Here is an 18,496-nt window from a genome sequence, read left to right on the forward strand (position 1 = left end):
CACTGTGCATGCTCCGAGTGCCATGAGACCTGTACTATGCACCTGTTCCAGATTAGAGAGCAATCGCAGCACATGCTTATAAGGACTCTCTAAACACAGACTTGACAAAGTTCAACCCCGATTCCAAAAAAGTTGGGACAAACTACAAATTGTAAATAAAAATAGAATGCAATAATTTACAAATCTCAAAAACTGATATTGTATTCACAATAGAACATGGACAACATATCAAATGTCAAAATTGAGACATTTTGAAATTTCATGCCAAATATTGGCTCATTTGAAAATTCATGACAGCAACACATCTCAAAAAAGTTGGGACGGGGCAATAAGAGGCTGGAAAAGTTAAAGGTACAAAAAAGGAACAGCTGGAGGCCCAAACTGCAACTCATTAGGTCAATTGGCAATAGGTTATTAACATGACTGGGTATAAAAAGAGTATCTTGGAATGGCAGCGGCTCTCAGAAGTAAAGATGGGAAGAGGATCACCAATCCCCCTAATTCTGCGCTGACAAATAGTGGAGCAATATCAGAAAGGAGTTTGACAGTGTAAAATTGCAAAGAGTCTGAACATATCATCATCTACAGTGCATAATATCATCAAAAGATTCAGAGAATCTGGAAGAATCTCTGTCCGTCAGGGTCAAGGCCAGAAAACCATACTGGGTGCCCGTGATCTTTGGGCCCTTAGACGGCACTGCATCTCATACAGGCATGCTTCTGTATTGGAAATCACAAAATGGGCTCAGGAATATTTCCAGAGAACATTATCTGTGAACACAATTCACCGTGCCATCCGCCGTTGCCAGCTAAAACTCTATTGTTCAAAGAAGAAACCGTATCTAAACATGATCCAGAAGCGCAGATGTCTTCTCTGGGCCAAGGCTCATTTAAAATGCACTGTGGAAAACTGTTCTGTGGTCAGACGAATCAAAATTTGAAGTTCTTTATGGAAATCAGGGACGCCGTGTCATTCGGACTAAAGAGGAGAAGGACGATCCAAGTTGTTATCAGTGCTCAGTTCAGAAGCCTGCATCTCTGATGGTATGGGGTTGCATTAGTGTGTGTGGCATGGGCAGTTTACACATCTGGAAAGACACCATCAATGCTGAAAGGTATATCCAGGTTCTAGAGCAACATATGCTCCCATCCAGATGACGTCTCTTTCAGGGAAGACTTTGCATTTTCCAACATGACAATGCCAAACCATATACTGCATCAATTACAGCATCATGGCTGCGTAGAAGAAGGGTCCGGGTACTGAACTGGCCAGCCTGCAGTCCAGATCTTTCACCCATAGAAAACATTTGGCGCATCATAAAACGGAAGATACGACAAAAAAGACCTAAGACAGTTGAGCAACTAGAATCCTACATTAGACAAGAATGGGTTAACATTCCTATCCCTAAACTTGAGCAGCTTGTCTCCTCAGTCCCCAGACGTTTACAGACTGTCGTAAAGAGAAAAGGGGATGTCTCACAGTGGTAAACATGGCCTTGTCCCAACTTTTTTGAGATGTGGTGTTGTCATGAAATTTAAAATCACCTAATTTTTCTCTTTAAATGATTCATTTTCTCAGTTTAAACATTTGGTATGTCATCCATACCTTTTCCATTCTGAATAAAATATGGAATTTTGAAACTTCCACATCATTGCATTCCGTTTTTATTTACAATTTGTACTTTGTCCCAACTTTTTTGGAATCAGGGTTGTATACGTGTTGTACCAAGTGTCTCATGTTACCAAGCCAGTTACCAATCTGTGCATTGCCTTTCTGGTTTTGACTTTTTGTGTATTTGGACTCTGCTTTTTGTCTTTGCCTCCGCCATTCTGTTTGTGCCTTGCTTGACCATTGCCCATTTCACAACCCTACCTTTGTCTTGTGCTTTTGAACTGTTTGCCTGCCTGTTTGTAAATAAACATTCTTCCTACAATTACGTCCGTCATTCGCCTGCTTATATGATGCACTGAGCTATGTGTTCCTCTTCCCACCAGAGACAAACTCTGGTGGGAAGAGGAACACAATCAAGTCCACAGTTAACAATGTGTTAACACCATAAAACAAAGGCTTAACTAGCTTAGCTTAGGTATCGATCACTAACAGTTATCGAGAACGGTGATCAAAGGATCCATAAAAGGCCAAAATGACTGCTGATTCTGCTAAATTTAAAGCATGCTGGCGGTGGTTTTATACCCCCCCCCCCCGCGCCCAGCCCTGTGGCATGACACAAATGACGATGATTTGCAACACATGAAGTCAGTGGGTGGACATAGACAATGATACGCTGGGTAACCTCCGTCATTTTCATAGCAGATGAAGAAATCATTGCTTCTATTCATGATCCTTTAACTTGGTCAATGAACTGCAATAGGTGACTTGGAAGAAGAAATTCATGATAAGGAGAATGTGCTTAAAATTTCACATATAACATTTGGTGTGACATGTGGATCCATTTCAGTATTAACTCCTTGTATTAACGGTATTTTCTGGTATAATGAACTATTTGGACGTACCCCAAGGAGTTTGTTATAGCAGGGTTGCAGTGTACATGTAACCTTTTCTAAAGCTAATGTTACCAAGATGATTTTCATTACCCCATTCTAAATACTGTTCACTACAAAAGCAGTTATAGCATATTTAGATACACTATGGTCAAAAATATATGGACACCTGGCCGACACACCAACATGTGCTTTTTGGACATCCCATTCCAGGTTTGGTTCCCCATTTGCTGCTATAACAGCCTCAACTTTTGTGGGAAGGCTTTCCAGTTTATTTTGGAATGTGTCTGTCGGGATTTGTGCCCATTCAGCCAGAAGAGCATAAGTGAGATAGGGCACAGATATCAGGCAAGAAGGCCTGGCGCACAATCAGTTTTCCCATTCATCCCAAAAGTGTTTAAAGCTAGACTGCCTTTCAGATTTTTTCAAGTGTAGGTCATGAAAAGAATTTTCCCTGACACCCAATTATTTTTGTTTAGTGGACCGAAAGCTACTGAATTCGAATCACAGACTTTCAATTTTATTAGTTTTTTAAAAAATAGAATAATTGATCAATTTAGGGCCACGTGGCCCTAAATTCAATTCTCTATTTTTTCCCGCTTCACTATGACCCAATTCAAGATACTATGTCATGTGTCACATGATGGGCTTTTCCCATCCACACAAGGCATTGTGGGATACAAATTTGAAACAGGAGAGAAAAATGGAGGATGTGAGTGTGCGAATGAAATGTGGAATACCAACGACAGTTACAAAATGCGAGAAAATATGTTATGTTGTGAAGGAAAGGAAACACAGGACCAAACTAATAAATATCAGTGGTCAGCGAGCACTTCGGGGTGATCAGCTGTTTGTTTAGCGACAGAATGTTGTAACTGTCAGTGCATGGTCAAAGGTAAACCTGCGCATGCACACACGGACTTCCTCTGTCTGCTTGACTGCGTGAAGTGAGCAATTTCATGCACATTATTTGCTAGGGAATCCCCTCAAATTAAATAACTTCCCAGCCACAGAATGACCTCATATTTTGTGAGATATTACAGAAATAAACATATCACAATGACCAAATTTCAAAGGGAGCTACTGTAAATTTTTATACGGTTTTATGAAATCGAAAGGCAGTCTCACTTTAACAGGGTTGAGGCCACTTGAGTTGTTCCACACTAACCTTGGCAAATCATGCTTTATGGATCTCACTTTGTGCACAGGAGCATTGCTGTGCTGAAATAGGTTTGGGCTCCTTAATTCCAGTGAAGGAAACTTAATCTTCCAGTATATAAAGATATTCTAGACAGTAATATGCTTCCAACATTGTGGCAACAGTTTGGGGAAGGCTCACATATTGATCTGATGGTTGAGTATCCATGTACTTTTGACCAAATAGTGTATTTATAATTACATAATTATATTGAAAACCAGAAAGCTAGACAGAGTACAATATAATGGAGTATAATACTGGGTCTAGGCATGATGATGGTTCTGTCCTAAGGCCAGTGTAGAAACTGAACATATTTCTGTTTTCTGGCTCCAGGACAGTGGAAATAAATAATACTGATGCAGAAGGAAGGTTGGTGCTGTCTGATGGTGTTGTGTATGCCAGTAAGGATCTTTCTGCAGATATTATCCTGGATATGGCAACTCTGACTGGAGGTCAGGTGTGTATATGTAAGCTTAAATAGCATTTTCTGCATGTAGGCTGACTACTGACTATTTTGAAATAGAACAGTCATGGCACAGGTGGGTAGAAGAAGCTTGTTTGGTTATTTTCAAAATAAAGTAGATCTTACTGCAGTTGTACTTTGGTTCTGAATGACAAACAAGTGCATGATGCATATTGAAGTTGATTATATTAGCATTTTTGATTGCATGGGTTTATGAGTAAATCTGGAAAATCACATGGTGTACAAAATCATTAGCAACAGTAAAACATACATTCAATAAGTCAGTTTATGATAACAGTTTCTGTATACAGTTTCTGTATGCATCATTTACCACATAACCTTTTCAAGCTGTTATAATTAAAAGAAAACCCATTTTTAAAATACAGTTATGAAGATAGGTGATGTAAACTAATGATTCATGTGAATAATTGAAAATAAGGCGCACAACTAAGATATCCATCTCCAAAAGTCAAGTTTCTATGCAGAATGGACGATTTCATGGAGGCCACCATTGCAAATATTTTAACCAATCAGAACCCCCCCCCCCCCCCCCCCCCCCCCCCCCCCCCAGATCATTTCCAGCAGTGCTCTGACATCATTTAAGCACAAGACACACAAGCTCTGCATAGCGAGTCAGACTTGAAGCTGCCCCGGCTGGAGATTATTTCATTAAAAGTTTATATGAAAAAAAAAATTTGAAATTCCATTTCTCTAACAAAAAAGTGGAGGGGGAAGATAACACTGATGTCAGTGATAAACAGCAAGAGAATAGTGAACAGCTGATGTATTCCTATACAGTGGTGCTTGAAAGTTTGTGAACCCTTTAAAATTTTCAATATTTCTGCATAAATATGACCCTAAAACATCATCAGATTTTCACATAAGTCCTAAAAGTAGATAAAGAGAACCCAGTTAAACAAATGAGATAAAAATATTATACAACCCCGATTCCAAAAAAGTTGGGACAAAGTACAAATTGTAAATAAAAACGGAATGCAATAATTTACAAATCTCAAAAACTGATATTGTATTCACAATAGAACATAGACAGCATATCAAATGTTGAAACTGAGACATTTTGAAATTTCATGCCAAGTATTGGTTCATTTGAAATTTCATGACAGCAACACATCTCAGAAAAGTTGGGACAGGGGCAATAAGAGGCTGGAAAAGTTAAAGGTACAAAAATGGAACAGCTGGAGGACCAAATTGCAACTCATTAGGTCAATTGGCAATAGGTCATTAACATGACTGGGTATAAAAAGAGCATCTTGGAGTGGCAGCGGCTCTCAGAAGTAAAGATGGGAAGAGGATCACAATCCCCCTAATTCTGCGCCGACAAATAGTGGAGCAATATCAGAAAGGTGTTCGACAGTGTAAAGAGTTTAAACATATCATCTACAGTGCATAATATCATCAAAAGATTCAGAGAATCTGGAAGAATCTCTGTGCGTAAGGGTCAAGGCCGGAAAACCATACTGGGTGCCCATGATCTTCGGGCCCTTAGATGGCACTGCATCACATACAGGCATGTTCTGTATTGGAAATCACAGAATGGGCTCAGGAATATTTCCAGAGAACATTATCTGTCAACACAATTCACCGTGCCATCCGCTGTTGCCAGCTAAAACTCTATAGTTCAAAGAAGAAGCCGTATCTAAACATGATCCAGAAGTGCAGACATCTTCTCTGGGCCAAGGCTCATTTAAAATGGACTGTGGCAAAGTGGAAAACTGTTCTGTAGTCAGACGAATCAAAATTTGAAGTTCTTTATGGAAATCAGGGACGCCGTGTCATTTGGACTAAAGAGGAGAAGGACGACCCAAGTTATCATCAGCACTCAGTTCAGAAGCCTGCATCTCTGATGGTATGGGGTTGCATTAGTGCATGTGGCATGGGCAGTTTACACATCTGGAAAGATACCATCAATGCTGAAAGGTATATCCAGGTTCTAGAGCAAAATATGCTCCCATCCAGATGACGTCTCTTTCAGGTAAGACCTTGCATTTTCCAACATGACAATGCCAAACCACATACTGCATCAATTACAGCATCATGGCTGCGTAGAAGAAGGGTCCGGGTACTGAACTGGCCAACCTGCAGTCCAGATCTTCCACCCATAGAAACCATTTGGCGCATCATAAAACTGAAGATACGACAAAAAAGACCGAAGACAGTTGAGCAACTTGAATCCTACATTAGACAAGAATGGGTTAACATTCCTATCCCTAAACTTGAGCAACTTGTCTCTTCAGTCCCCAGACGTTTACAGACTGTTGTAAAGAGAAAAGGGGATGTCTCACGGTGGTAAACATGGCCTTGTCCCAACTTTTTTTGAGATGTGGTGTTGTCATGAAATTTAAAATCACCTAATTTTTCTCTTTAAATGAGACATTTTCTCAGCTTAAACATTTGATATGTCATCTACAGTATGTTCTATTCTGAATAAAATATGGAATTTTGAAACTTCCACATCATTGCATTCTGTTTTTTTTTTTTTTTTTACAATTTGTACTTTGTCCCAACTTTTTTGGAATCGGGATTGTACTTGGTCATTTATTTATTGAGGAAAATGATCCAATATTACATATCTGTGAGTGGCAAAAGTATGTGAACCTTTGCTTTCAGTTTCTGGTGTGATTCCCTTGTGCAGCAATAACTGCAACTAAATGTTTCCAGTAACTGTTGATCAGTCCTGCACACCAACTTGGAGGAATTTTAGCCCATTCCTCCATACAGAACAGCTTCAACTCTGGGATGTTGGTGGGTTTCCTCACATGAACTGTTTGCTTCAGGTCCTTCCACAACATTTCATTTGGATTAAGGTCAGGACTTTGACTTGGCCATTCCAAAACATTAGCAACTTTTAGATATTCTTTGGTAGAACGACTTGTGTGCTTAGGGTCATTGTCTTGCTGCATGAACCACCTTCTCTTGAGATTCAGTTCATGGACAGATGTCCTGACATTTTCCTTTAGAATTCACTGGTATAATTCAGAATTCATTGTTCCATCAATGATGGCAAGCTGTCCTAGCCCAGATGCAGCAAAACAGGCCCAAACCATGATACTACCGCCACCATGTTTCATAGATGGGATAAGGTTCTTATGCTGGAATACAGTGTTTTCCTTTCTCCAAACATAACACTTCTCATTTAAACTAAAAAGTTCTATTTTGCTCTCATCCGTCCACAAAACATTTTTCCAATAGCCTTCTGGCTTGTCCACGTGATCTTTAGCAAACTACAGATGAGCAGCAACGTTCTTTTTGGAGAGCAGTGGCTTTCTACTTGCAACCCTGCCATGCACACCATTGTTCACTGTTCTCCTGATGGTAGGCTCATGAATATTAACATTAGCCAATGTGAGAGAGGCCTTCAGTTGCTGAGAAGTTACCCTGGGGTCCTTTGTGACCTCGCCGACTATGACGCGTGCCTTGCTCTTGGAGTGATCTTTGTTGGTCGACCATTCCTGGGGAGGGTAACAATGGTCTTGAATTTCCTCCATTTGTACACAGTCTGTCTGACTGTGGATTTGTGGAGTCCAAACTCTTTTAGAGATGGTTTTATAACCTTTTCCAGCCTGATGAGCATCAACAACGCTTTTTCTGAGGTCCTCAGAAATCTCCTTTGTTCGTGCCATGATACACTTCCACAAATGTGTTGTGAAGATCAGACTTTGATAGATCCCTGTTCTTTAAATAAAACAGGGTGCCCACTCACACCTGATTGTCATCCCATTGATTGAAAACACCCGACTCTTATTTCACCTTCAAATTAACTGCTAATCCTAGAGGTTCACATACTTTTGCCACTCACATATATGTAATATTGGATCATTTTCCTCACTAAATGAATGACCAAATATAATATTTTCGTGTCGTTTGTTTAACTGGGTTCTCTTTATCTACTTTTAGGACTTGTGTGAAAATCTGATCATGTTTTAGGTCATATTTATGCAGAAAATTCTAAAGGGTTCACAAACTTTTAAGCACCACTGTATGACTGAATGCAGGGAGGTAACTTTTTATATTTATATCCCTGGTACAAGTAGTGCTGCTGTGACAGCCTTTTTCTGTGGACTGTAACCTTGTTAGACTACCTACAAACAGATCTGCATATAATCTGACTTAGCTAAATCTGCTGAAGAGGCACGTGCGTGAGTTTTTACATGTTCCTGGCAGCATAAGCACCTGTTAGCATGCTCTCAACTCATTCATGAAAAACTTCCTCATCAAGAGGTCACTAGGCGAACCTATCGTATTTATCGTAGTAGAGTGTCCAACCCCCTGCAGCAACACAGAGGGTAAACAAAAACTGCTTCATGCAGCTTGTGTGCTCAGAACATTTTGAAGAAAATTGTTTCACTCAAACAATGCGGGTGCACTGGCATTAAGAATACTGTACAAGCCAGTGCTGAATCCAGATGCGGTTCCCACAATCTTCGGCCAAAAAGCAGACAAGACAAACGAGACAACACGGTCAGTAGTCCGCAAAAGAGAAGTTCAGAGGGTAAGAAAACACTTTTTATGGCTTCCCTAAGTTTTTATTAAGCATGATATGTTATTCTGAGTTCCTTTGGGCATAAACGTAATAATTGCTGATGCAGCTAAGTAGCTTGATGTTTGTTGGGTGTCTTGCTTTGATTTAGTGTTGTCAGAAAAGCCTCAGTAATGACTAACTAAAACAACTCCTCCTATAAATTTTGTTCACTTGTGTGTAACTAATTGACATGGTAATGCTTGTTTTTCATGATAATCATCATTATTCGTGTCATTGTCCGAAATACTCGAGGAAATCAGTGAAGAAATGTCACTAGTGCTGTGGTCCATTTAGTCGAATATGGCCATGTATTGTAATACACATTTTACAGAAACCATTCAGAGTTCTTTTAGGTATACAGGAATTTGTTTGTGGAATAGCCTACCCGCGGGGGTTGGACTGCCTACTACGGTAATTATGGTAAGCTAGCCTGGGGACATCTTAATGAGGAAGTTTTTCATGAATGAGTCAAGAGCATGCAAACATGCTAATGCAGGGGTGGGCAAACTTTTTGGCTCAGGGGCCACATTGACTTTTGAAATTTGCCAGGCGGGCCGGGCCAACACCAAATTCATACATATCGAACATAAACCAGAAAAACTTTAGTGTTATTGAAAGGCCTTCACTGACAGAGACCCAAATGCAGATCAGATTGACATTTATTTTAGTTCTCAGTCAACAAAGGCAGAGCAGAAAAATGTTTGGAGTTCAATAGATTGGCACTGGATCCATCCAGAAAAGTTTTTTATATATATATATATATATATATATATATATGGCGGCACGGTGGTGTAGTGGTTAGCGCTGTCGCCTCACAGCAAGAAGGTCCTGGGTTCGAGCCCTGTGGCCGGCGAGGGCCTTTCTGTGTGGAGTTTGCATGTTCTCCCCGTGTCCGCGTGGGTTTCCTCCGGGTGCTCCGGTTTCCCCCACAGTTCAAAGACATGCAGGTTAGGTTAACTGGTGACTCTAAATTGACCGTAGGTGTGAATGTGAGTGTGAATGGTTGTCTGTGTCTATGTGTCAGCCCTGTGATGACCTGGCGACTTGTCCAGGGTGTACCCCGCCTTTCGCCCGTAGTCAGCTGGGATAGGCTCCAGCTTGCCTGCGACCCTGTAGAACAGGATAAAGCGGCTAGAGATAATGAGATGAGATATATATATATATATATATACACACACACACGTGTGATAGTAAGAAAAGTAGCACGCTTAATTCTTAAATTACATCTTTGAGCTGCCAGGATGAGTAGGATGCCAGTGTATTTGTATCATTTTATACATACAACTAAATTGCATATCATTAAATTGAACTAAATTACATATCAGTACATATCATTTTTGTACATTTCACTGAACTCGTAGATTTACACCTGAGTTTTTTTTTTTTTTTTTTTTTAACCATCCACTTCCAGCCTGCCAGTACAACCAACCACCATTAGAAGGAGAGGTACCACACCATTCCAAAATGTTTGCAGTTCAACAGTTTGGGTACCACACCATTCCAAAATGTTTGCAGTTCAACAGTTTGGGTACCACCCCATGCCAACATGTTTGCAGTTCAGTGGTTTGGCACTGGATCCATCCAGCCCACAAAATCAAACAAAACGGCTCAAGAAAGCAAAAAACTCCAAACTGGTTTTCAGGTTCAAAGTCACTCACTGAAATATTTCCAGTCCTCAAAAAATCAAAACACAGGTTCCAAACAGGTTTTCATATTCCAAAAGGCCACTCGTAAATCAGAATAACCTCCACAGGCAAAAGTCCAGGAACAGATATAAGCAGAAGCAAGGTCAGCTGCTCATAATACACCTATAATAGCAGACAGGGACATAAATGAGGGGCGGAGCAGACACCCAAAAGCACATTGTACTTAAAAACAAACACCAGCACTACAGCAGCCACCCACGACAACCAAAATTACTAAGAGTTATACTTTTTATATTATTATTGTCTGTAAACATGTGACTACTATCTTATTACAGCTCCAACATAGTTTTAAAAAGAGAAAGTGTTAATACTCACATTCACTCGGCAACCGCTGAGCTGTATTCGTCCGTGCTTGCGCTGACTGGTTGTTAGCATAATTAGCATGCTTGGAGGAAAAGTGCCGTTTGATGTTATATTCCTTTAAAACTGCAACGGTTTCTTTGCAAATAAGGCATACAGCCTTTGATCGGACTTCAGCAAAAAAAAAAATTTTGTTGTCCATTCTTTATTGAACACCCTGTCCACTGTCCACTTTTCTTTTTTTAGGACCACTCACTGTAAAGTTTTATCCTGTGTTCTCGAGATCATCAGTGGCACGGGTGCCAGAATGACTTCCATGGCACGCGCTGCACCACTCTGCAAATGTAATCTCGCGTGAATACGACTGACTGGAAAGACGGATCTCTAGAACACCTGTCTACGTGATAACACTGACGCTTATAGTTTATAGATCTGCTCAATTGTGTTTATATGATTGTCTTCCGCGGGCCGGATTAAAAACGCCAACGGGCCGGATGTGGCCCGCGGGCCGTAGTTTGCCCACCTCTGTGCTAATGAGTAGTATAACGGATAGTTTCAGCCTCGTTTTACAGGTAAAGAGTTCAGATTTGTCCATAAGTCAGGGTTGCAGCTCATTAATCCACTATTTCAGATGTATAGTGAAAAAATTGACATTGTTACCTTAGTAGACCTTTCGCTTTGCCCCTTCAGTATTGAAGTATACACTCAGCCCAAATGACATCACGCATCGCCCTTCCAACAGGCAACATGGCAGCCTCCCGGTGGCATTAGAGTAGCGATACAAAAATGCTCACAACTTTCTTATAAATGGTCAAACATGCCTGAAACTTTTCTTATGGGCTCTCAATATTACGAGCTACCAACTCATGCATGTGTTTGCATTTTCTATTCCTTTAAAAATAGTACTCAGCTTTTTTCATCTAGTGTTAAAAGGCATGTTGATAAGAGTGACAAATGTAATACTGCATCTTTGATAGTCTGCAGTTTTTCAGAAAAACTCCTGCTTCCTAGGCAAAATAACATCACACAATTTACCAGTTGTTCATTTTTCTTTACTACAAGAATCAAAATAATTTGCTGATATGCCATAAAAACAGTACATATTACTGTTTATTATACTAAGTAGATAAAAATAGAATCAATTCAATTGCTGTATGTAAAACGGAACAGAATTGTAAAGAGTCCCTTTAATGCCAATGTTTGGTGTGTATTTCTTTAGGGAATCTCCACTGGAAAATACCATGCTGCTATTATGACCAACAGTGAGCAGTGGGAGACGGCATGTGTGAAAGCAGGCCGCACCAGTGGTGATCTCACACATCCCCTTGTCTACTGCCCTGAACTCCACTTCAGCGAATTCACCTCTGCAGTTGCGGACATGAAGAACTCTGTAGCAGTAAGATAAATGGAGGAACTAGGATAATAGAAGAGATAATTGAACCTATGTTAGTCTGCTGTTGCTAGACATATAGTTAAGTCCATAAATATTTGGTTATTGGTGAAGTTACTGTTGTTTTAGCTGTCTTCCACGGTATATTTAAAGAGTAGATTAAAATAATGATGATCCCAAAGTGCATACTTTCAGCTTTAATATGAGCTTATTTACATCCAAATCAGATTAAAGTTGTAGGAATTACAACATTTTTTATGTGGTTCCCCCTGTTTTTAAGGGACCAACAGTAATTGGGCCAAAAAAATGGTAATTTTTAATACTTTGTTGCAAATCCTTTGTAGTCAAAGACTGAAGTCTGGAAACAGAAATCACCAGACTCTGAGTTTCTGGCTCTGCCAGGCCTTTAGAGCAGCTGTCTACCTGTTTGTTCTTGGGGCGTTTTGCCTTTGGTTTTAACCTTCAGTAAGTGAAATACATGCCCAGTTGGATTCAAGTCTGTTGATTAACTTGCCCATTGCAGAACATTCCACTTCTTTGGAGCTTTTGGAGGATTCTGTTATTGTTTTTCTTTATTGTAATCGTTGAGTGCATTCGTTGTTGGCTACTGGAGCTTCAGCTAACTTCTACTGCAGGCTAAGGGGTCATCCATAATTTTCATCATTATCACGAGCGTACAAACCGTATGCGGGGGGGAGGGGGTTAATGACCAGGCGTACACTTTTTAAAAATGAAAAAAATGATGATCCATCAATGTGCGAATCGGTGGCCGCCATGTTAAAAATTTCGCGCCACATCGGTGTTGCCAGCTAGCTCTACACGCTTTTTCTTCAATACAACAATGGCTGACCCAGATTTTGACCGCATTTACAAATTTGTGAATAGCAGAAATACCGCTATTCACAAGACTCCTTCAAACGAGTACGAGCAGTTTTTAAACATTTATTGTTTCCTACGTTCATCTGAGAAGCGGCAGGAGGCAGTTAGGGCAGGACAGGCTGCTTGGAAAGAATCAAAAATGAACGTTTCAAAGCCAAAAGGCAACAGCTCCCCTTAAAAAGACAGTTCCTAATTTTCAATAATCAGACCCTCCAGGATGTTGTGATTTGCAACTTCAACGCAAATTCAACCAATCCCCGCGAATTCAGGGCGGTGTTGCAATTATATCCAATCACCGCAACTTTCCCGCAAATTTGACCAATCGTTGGCGTCGTCTTGAGGTGACGTCGACAAACTACCTTCCGCCTTACTTCCAGTGTTGCCAGATTGGGCGGTTTCCCGCCCAGTTGGGGGTTTCAAGTGCATTTTGGCGGGTTTTGAACATATTTTGGGCTGGAAAACGTCAGCAGTATCTGGCAACACTTCCGTGTTTCCGTTCAAGAGAAGCAGCATGTGCGAGTCAGTGTTTATGTAGGCTTAAACTCTGTTACTGAATGTGTGTTATGTTTACAGTGAAGGACTGTGTGCACTTTATTTTTATTTTTTTTACTTAATACAAGAAATTAATGGATGCCAACATTTTTGCCAAAATGGTATTTTATTTTCCATTGTTTAGGCAGTTTCAGCATCATAATGTGAGATTCTGTTCAAATTGTTTTTTTTCCTTCTATGAAGCCTGAGCCATTTATTTTATTAGTTTATAATTATTGTTTAATTTAGTCTTAAGGAGAGACTGCCTGCACACAGTACTAGTATTAATAGTTTTTTTTTCTTACATGAAAGCTGAGGCATTTATATTATATTTTAAGGTAACTTCATGTTGTGCTGTGAGGCACTTTAACTTTTGAACCAACAGGTGCATTTGGATAAGTAAAGCCTATTTTTCTGCATTTTTTAGTCCTGGTAATCTTTTATATTGGTAAAGTTGTTTATAGGACCATTTCTCAGTGTCTGTTTTTTTTAATCAATAGTTTTTCAGTAATAATTTAATATTTAACATATCACTCAATTTCAATCACAAAAAGAGAAAATCGCAACAATTCCTCGCAACTTTCACTTCCTCCCGCAATGTAATCGTAACAAAAACCTAAAAAACACCGCAACTTTCATCGCAATTTTTTGGAAAACCCCCTGCAACATCAGACATTTTAGCTCACAACAATCACAAAAAAGGCCCACAGAATCCTGGGGGGACTGAAAAATGCCTGCTTTCTATGAAAACTTCTGGACCTGTCTTGTCTTCTTTTCTTCTCTTGTGAATCTTTGTATTGTCCTGTCATCCGATTTTAATAAAAAGTAATACAAGACATGGTTTTATTTTGAATTCCTATTCCACGTAGATCCATCATTTTTTTGTCCGCTAATGTACACTTTTTTTTGGGGGGGAGGGGGGTTGCTCAAAAGTCTACTCTTTGTAGACTCATGATAATGATGAAAATTATGGATGACCCCTAATTTTCTGTTTTTTTACTAATTTTAAAAATTTTTTGTGAGTGGAATACTGTGTCTTTCTGCTGCTTGTACCAGTTGTACAGTTGTCCTATTTAATACTGTAGCAAAATTAACCAGGAATAAATCCACTATCAACACATGCACACCTGCAGTATGTAGTAGCAACGACTTCATGAATTTTTTTAATGACAAAATTGAGAATATCCGACAAAAAATTCAAACTACTAATTTAAGGTTAGACAATGAAAGTGACCTTGTAGTTAACAATATAACTGTATCAGATCATCAGTTAGAATGTTTTACTCCCCTAAAAGAAACTGAATTACTTTCATTAATCTCTACATCAAAAGCCTCAACTTGTGTACTAGATCCCTTACCGACACATCTATTCAAACAGATAATGCCTGGAGTAATTGAACCGCTTCTAAAAATAATAAATTCTTCTCTTATGATTGGCTATGTACCCAAATCCTTTAAACTAGCAGTTATCAAACCCCTGATTAAAAAACCTGACCTTGATCCCTGTCAGCTGTCCAATTATCGGCCAATATCAAACCTCCCCTTTATCTCCAAGATCCTTGAAAAAGCTGTGGCACAGCAGTTATGCTCATATTTACATAGGAATAACATCCATGAAATGTATCGGTCAGGATTTAGACCTCATCATAGCACAGAGACCGCACTGGTTAAAGTAGTAAACGACCTACTGTTGGCGTCTGATCAGGGCTGTCTCTCACTACTTGAAAGACTGGGGTCAATAATCACTCCGAGGTCTTTTACTGCTGCACGTGAAGAAACAGAAAGGCCATCCAGAGTTACTGTGTAATCAGAAAACTTACTTCTAGCTGTATGTGGTCCTAGCACAAGTACTTCAGTCTTGTCAGAGTTAAGCAGAAGGAAATTTATAAGCATCCAGTGTCTAATGTCCTTAACACATTCCTCAATTCTATTAAGCTGGTGTCTCTCATCAGGTTTTGCAGAGACATACAACTGTGTGTCATCAGCATAACAGTGGAAACTAATACAATGTTTACGAATAATATCGCCCAGAGGTAACATATATAGAGAAAAAAGCAGTGGACCCAAGACAGAACCTTGTGGAACACCAAACTTTACCTCGGTACGTCTAGAAATATCACCATTTATATCAACATACTGATAACGATCAGTTAGATAAGACCTGAGCCAGGAGAGGGCCGTTCCCTTAACTCCCACAACATTTTCTAGTCTATCCAGAAGAATGGAATGATCAATGGTATCAAATGCTGCACTAAGGTCAAGCAACACAAGACAGCCCTGATCAGACGCCAACAGTAGGTCATTTACTACTTTAACCAGTGCTGTCTCTGTGCTATGATGAGGTCTAAATCCTGACTGATACATTTCATGGATGTTATTCCTATGTAAATATGAGCATAACTGTTGTGCCACAGCTTTTTCAAAGATCTTGGAGATAAAGGGGAGGTTTGATATTGGCCGATAATTGGACAGCTGACAGGGATCAAGGTTAGGTTTTTTAATCAGGGGTTTGATAACTGCTAGTTTAAAGGATTTGGGTACATAGCCGATCGTAAGAGAAGAATTTATTATTTTTAGAAGCGGTTCAATTACTTCAGGTATTATCTGTTTGAATAGACGTGTAGGTAAGGGATGTAGTACGCAAGCTGAGGCTTTTGATGCAGAGATTAATGAAAGTAATTCAGTTTCTTTTAGGGGAGTAAAACATTCTAACTGATGATCTGATACAATTATATAGTTAACTACAAGGTCACTTTCATTGTCTGACCTTAAATTAGTAGTTTGAATTTTTTTTCGGATATTCTCAATTTTGTCATTAAAAAAATTCATGAAGTCGTTGCTACTACATACTGCAGGTGTGCATGTCTCTATAGTGGACTTATTCCTCATTAATTTTGCTACAGTATTAAATAGGAATCTAGGATTATTTTTATCTTCTATTAGGGAGGAGAAATATGTTGATCTCGCAGCACTAAGAGCTTTTCTATACTTCCGGAAGCTCTCCTTCCACGCCAATTTGAACCCTACCAATTTTGTTTGACGCCATTTACGTTCCAATTTTCGAGTGGTCTGTTTTAATGTGCGAGTGTCATCATTATACCAGGGTGCTAATTTTTTGTCTCTGACCATTTTCTTTTTTAGAGGAGCTACATCATCTAAGGTATGGCGGAATGTTGACTCTAAGCATTCAGTTGCCTGATCAAGTTCTGCAGGGGCTGACAGTGACCCAATCAAAGTTGATAACTCTGGGAGATCATTTATAAAGCTCTGTGCAGTAGTTGACGTGAAAGTACGTTTAATACAGTAGCGTGGTGAGGTGCATATATTATTACTCAGACATAGTTTGAATGAGATGAGATAATGATCTGAGATAACTTCAGACTGTGGAAGTATGACTATATTGTCTACGTTTAATCTGAATGTTAGTATTAGATCAAGGGTGTGACCACCATTATGGGTCAGTCCGATGACATTCTGATTAATCCCTACTGAAACTAAGATGGACACAAACGCTGTTTTTAAAGGGTCTTCTGGGTTATCGAAGTGAATATTAAAATCTCCGACAACTAAAGCTTTGTGTAAGGAAATAACCAGATCTGAGATAAAACCTGCAAATTCAGAAAGAAACTCCGAATATGGCCCCGGGGGCCTGTAAATAATAAGCAATGGAATTAACTGGGTAGACTTGTTTTTCGAGGCTACATACATTATATGAGTATGAAGAACTTCAAATGTATTAAATTTATAACCAGGTTTTTGTGTTACACCTAGATAATCGTTATAAATAACCGCAACGCCTCCTCCTCTGCCAGTTAGACGAGGCTGGTGTATATAACTGTATCCAGGAGGACTCGCTTCATTTAATGTTATATCTTCATTTGGCTTAATCCATGTTTCAGTTAAACAAAGTACATTAAACTCCTGATCAGTAATGAGTTCATTAACCATTAGCGCTTTAGATGTAAGAGATCTAATATTTAATAGCCCCACCTTTAGATCAAAGGTGCTGGCAGCAGCTGTACAGTCAGTATGATCTAATTTTATATTGATTAGGTTACTGGAACAAACTCTTTTGAAAATTTCTACCTTTTTGTTGAGCTTGGGGAACAGACAGTCTCGATGTAGTGGACCCTGAGTGACGACTCTGTGCAGCTAGCAGACAGTCGGTTTAGCCTGTTCGTCTGCTCCCTGGCCTTGGCTCTGGATTGTCAGAAATTAACTAGGCCTGTTCTGAGACTATGACCTATGCTGCAGGAAATGAGAGCAGCACCTTTCCGAGTGGGATGGATACTGTCCCGCCCTAACAGGCCCTCAAAATTAGCCCAACTATCTATAAAGCCCACACTGTTTTCAGAGCACCACCTGGACAACCAGCAGTTCAGCGACCATAACCTGCTGTAAGCTACATCGCCACACCGCATTGGGATGGGGCCAGAGCATACTACAGCATCGGACATCGCCTTCGCTAATTTAAACACCTCTACAAAGGTGTTTTGATAGTGGCCTTCAACGTATCTGTATTTTTGGGTTGGGTGTTTCTCATCTTCCTCTTGACAATACCCCATAGATTCCCTATGGGGTTCAGGTCAGGCAAGTTGGCTGGCCAATCAAACACAGTAATATCATGGTCAGCAAACCATTTGGTAGTAGTTTTGGCACTGTGGGTAGGTGCTAAGTCCTGCTGGAAAAGGAAATCAGCATCTCCAAAAAGCTCGTCAGCAGATAGAAGCATGAAGTGCCCTAAAATCTCCTGGTAGATGGCTGTGTTGACTTTGGACTTGATAAAATACAATGGACCAACACCAGCAGATGACATGGCACCCCAAATCATCACAGACTGTGGAAACTTCACACTTGGATTCAAACACCTTGGATTCTGTGCCTCTCCATTCTTCCTCCAGACTCTAGAACCATGATTTCCAAATTAAATGCAAAATGTACTTTCATCTGAAAAGAGGACTTTGGACCACTGAGCAACAATCCATTT

At 39.8% G+C, this 18,496-nt stretch overlaps 1 protein-coding gene across 5 annotated transcripts in view; it reads left to right on the top strand.

The window, feature by feature from the left end:
* The window catches only part of npepl1 (aminopeptidase like 1), a 169,311-nt gene that overhangs the window by 101,576 nt on the left and 49,239 nt on the right, over positions 1-18,496 (top strand). For all 5 annotated transcript variants that reach the window (XR_009654509.1, XR_009654508.1, XM_060919071.1 and 2 more), the window contains exons 9-10: positions 4,034-4,157; positions 11,929-12,105. Coding sequence is in view for 3 of the 5 variants with exons in the window: in XM_060919071.1 (XP_060775054.1) it covers positions 4,034-4,157; positions 11,929-12,105 (301 nt within the window). In the remaining 2 variants the exon portion in view is untranslated. The remainder of the gene's footprint in view (positions 1-4,033; positions 4,158-11,928; positions 12,106-18,496) is intronic.

Source organism: Neoarius graeffei, chromosome 4, assembly GCF_027579695.1.
Source record: "Neoarius graeffei isolate fNeoGra1 chromosome 4, fNeoGra1.pri, whole genome shotgun sequence".
NCBI classification, from domain to species: Eukaryota; Metazoa; Chordata; class Actinopteri; order Siluriformes; family Ariidae; genus Neoarius; species Neoarius graeffei.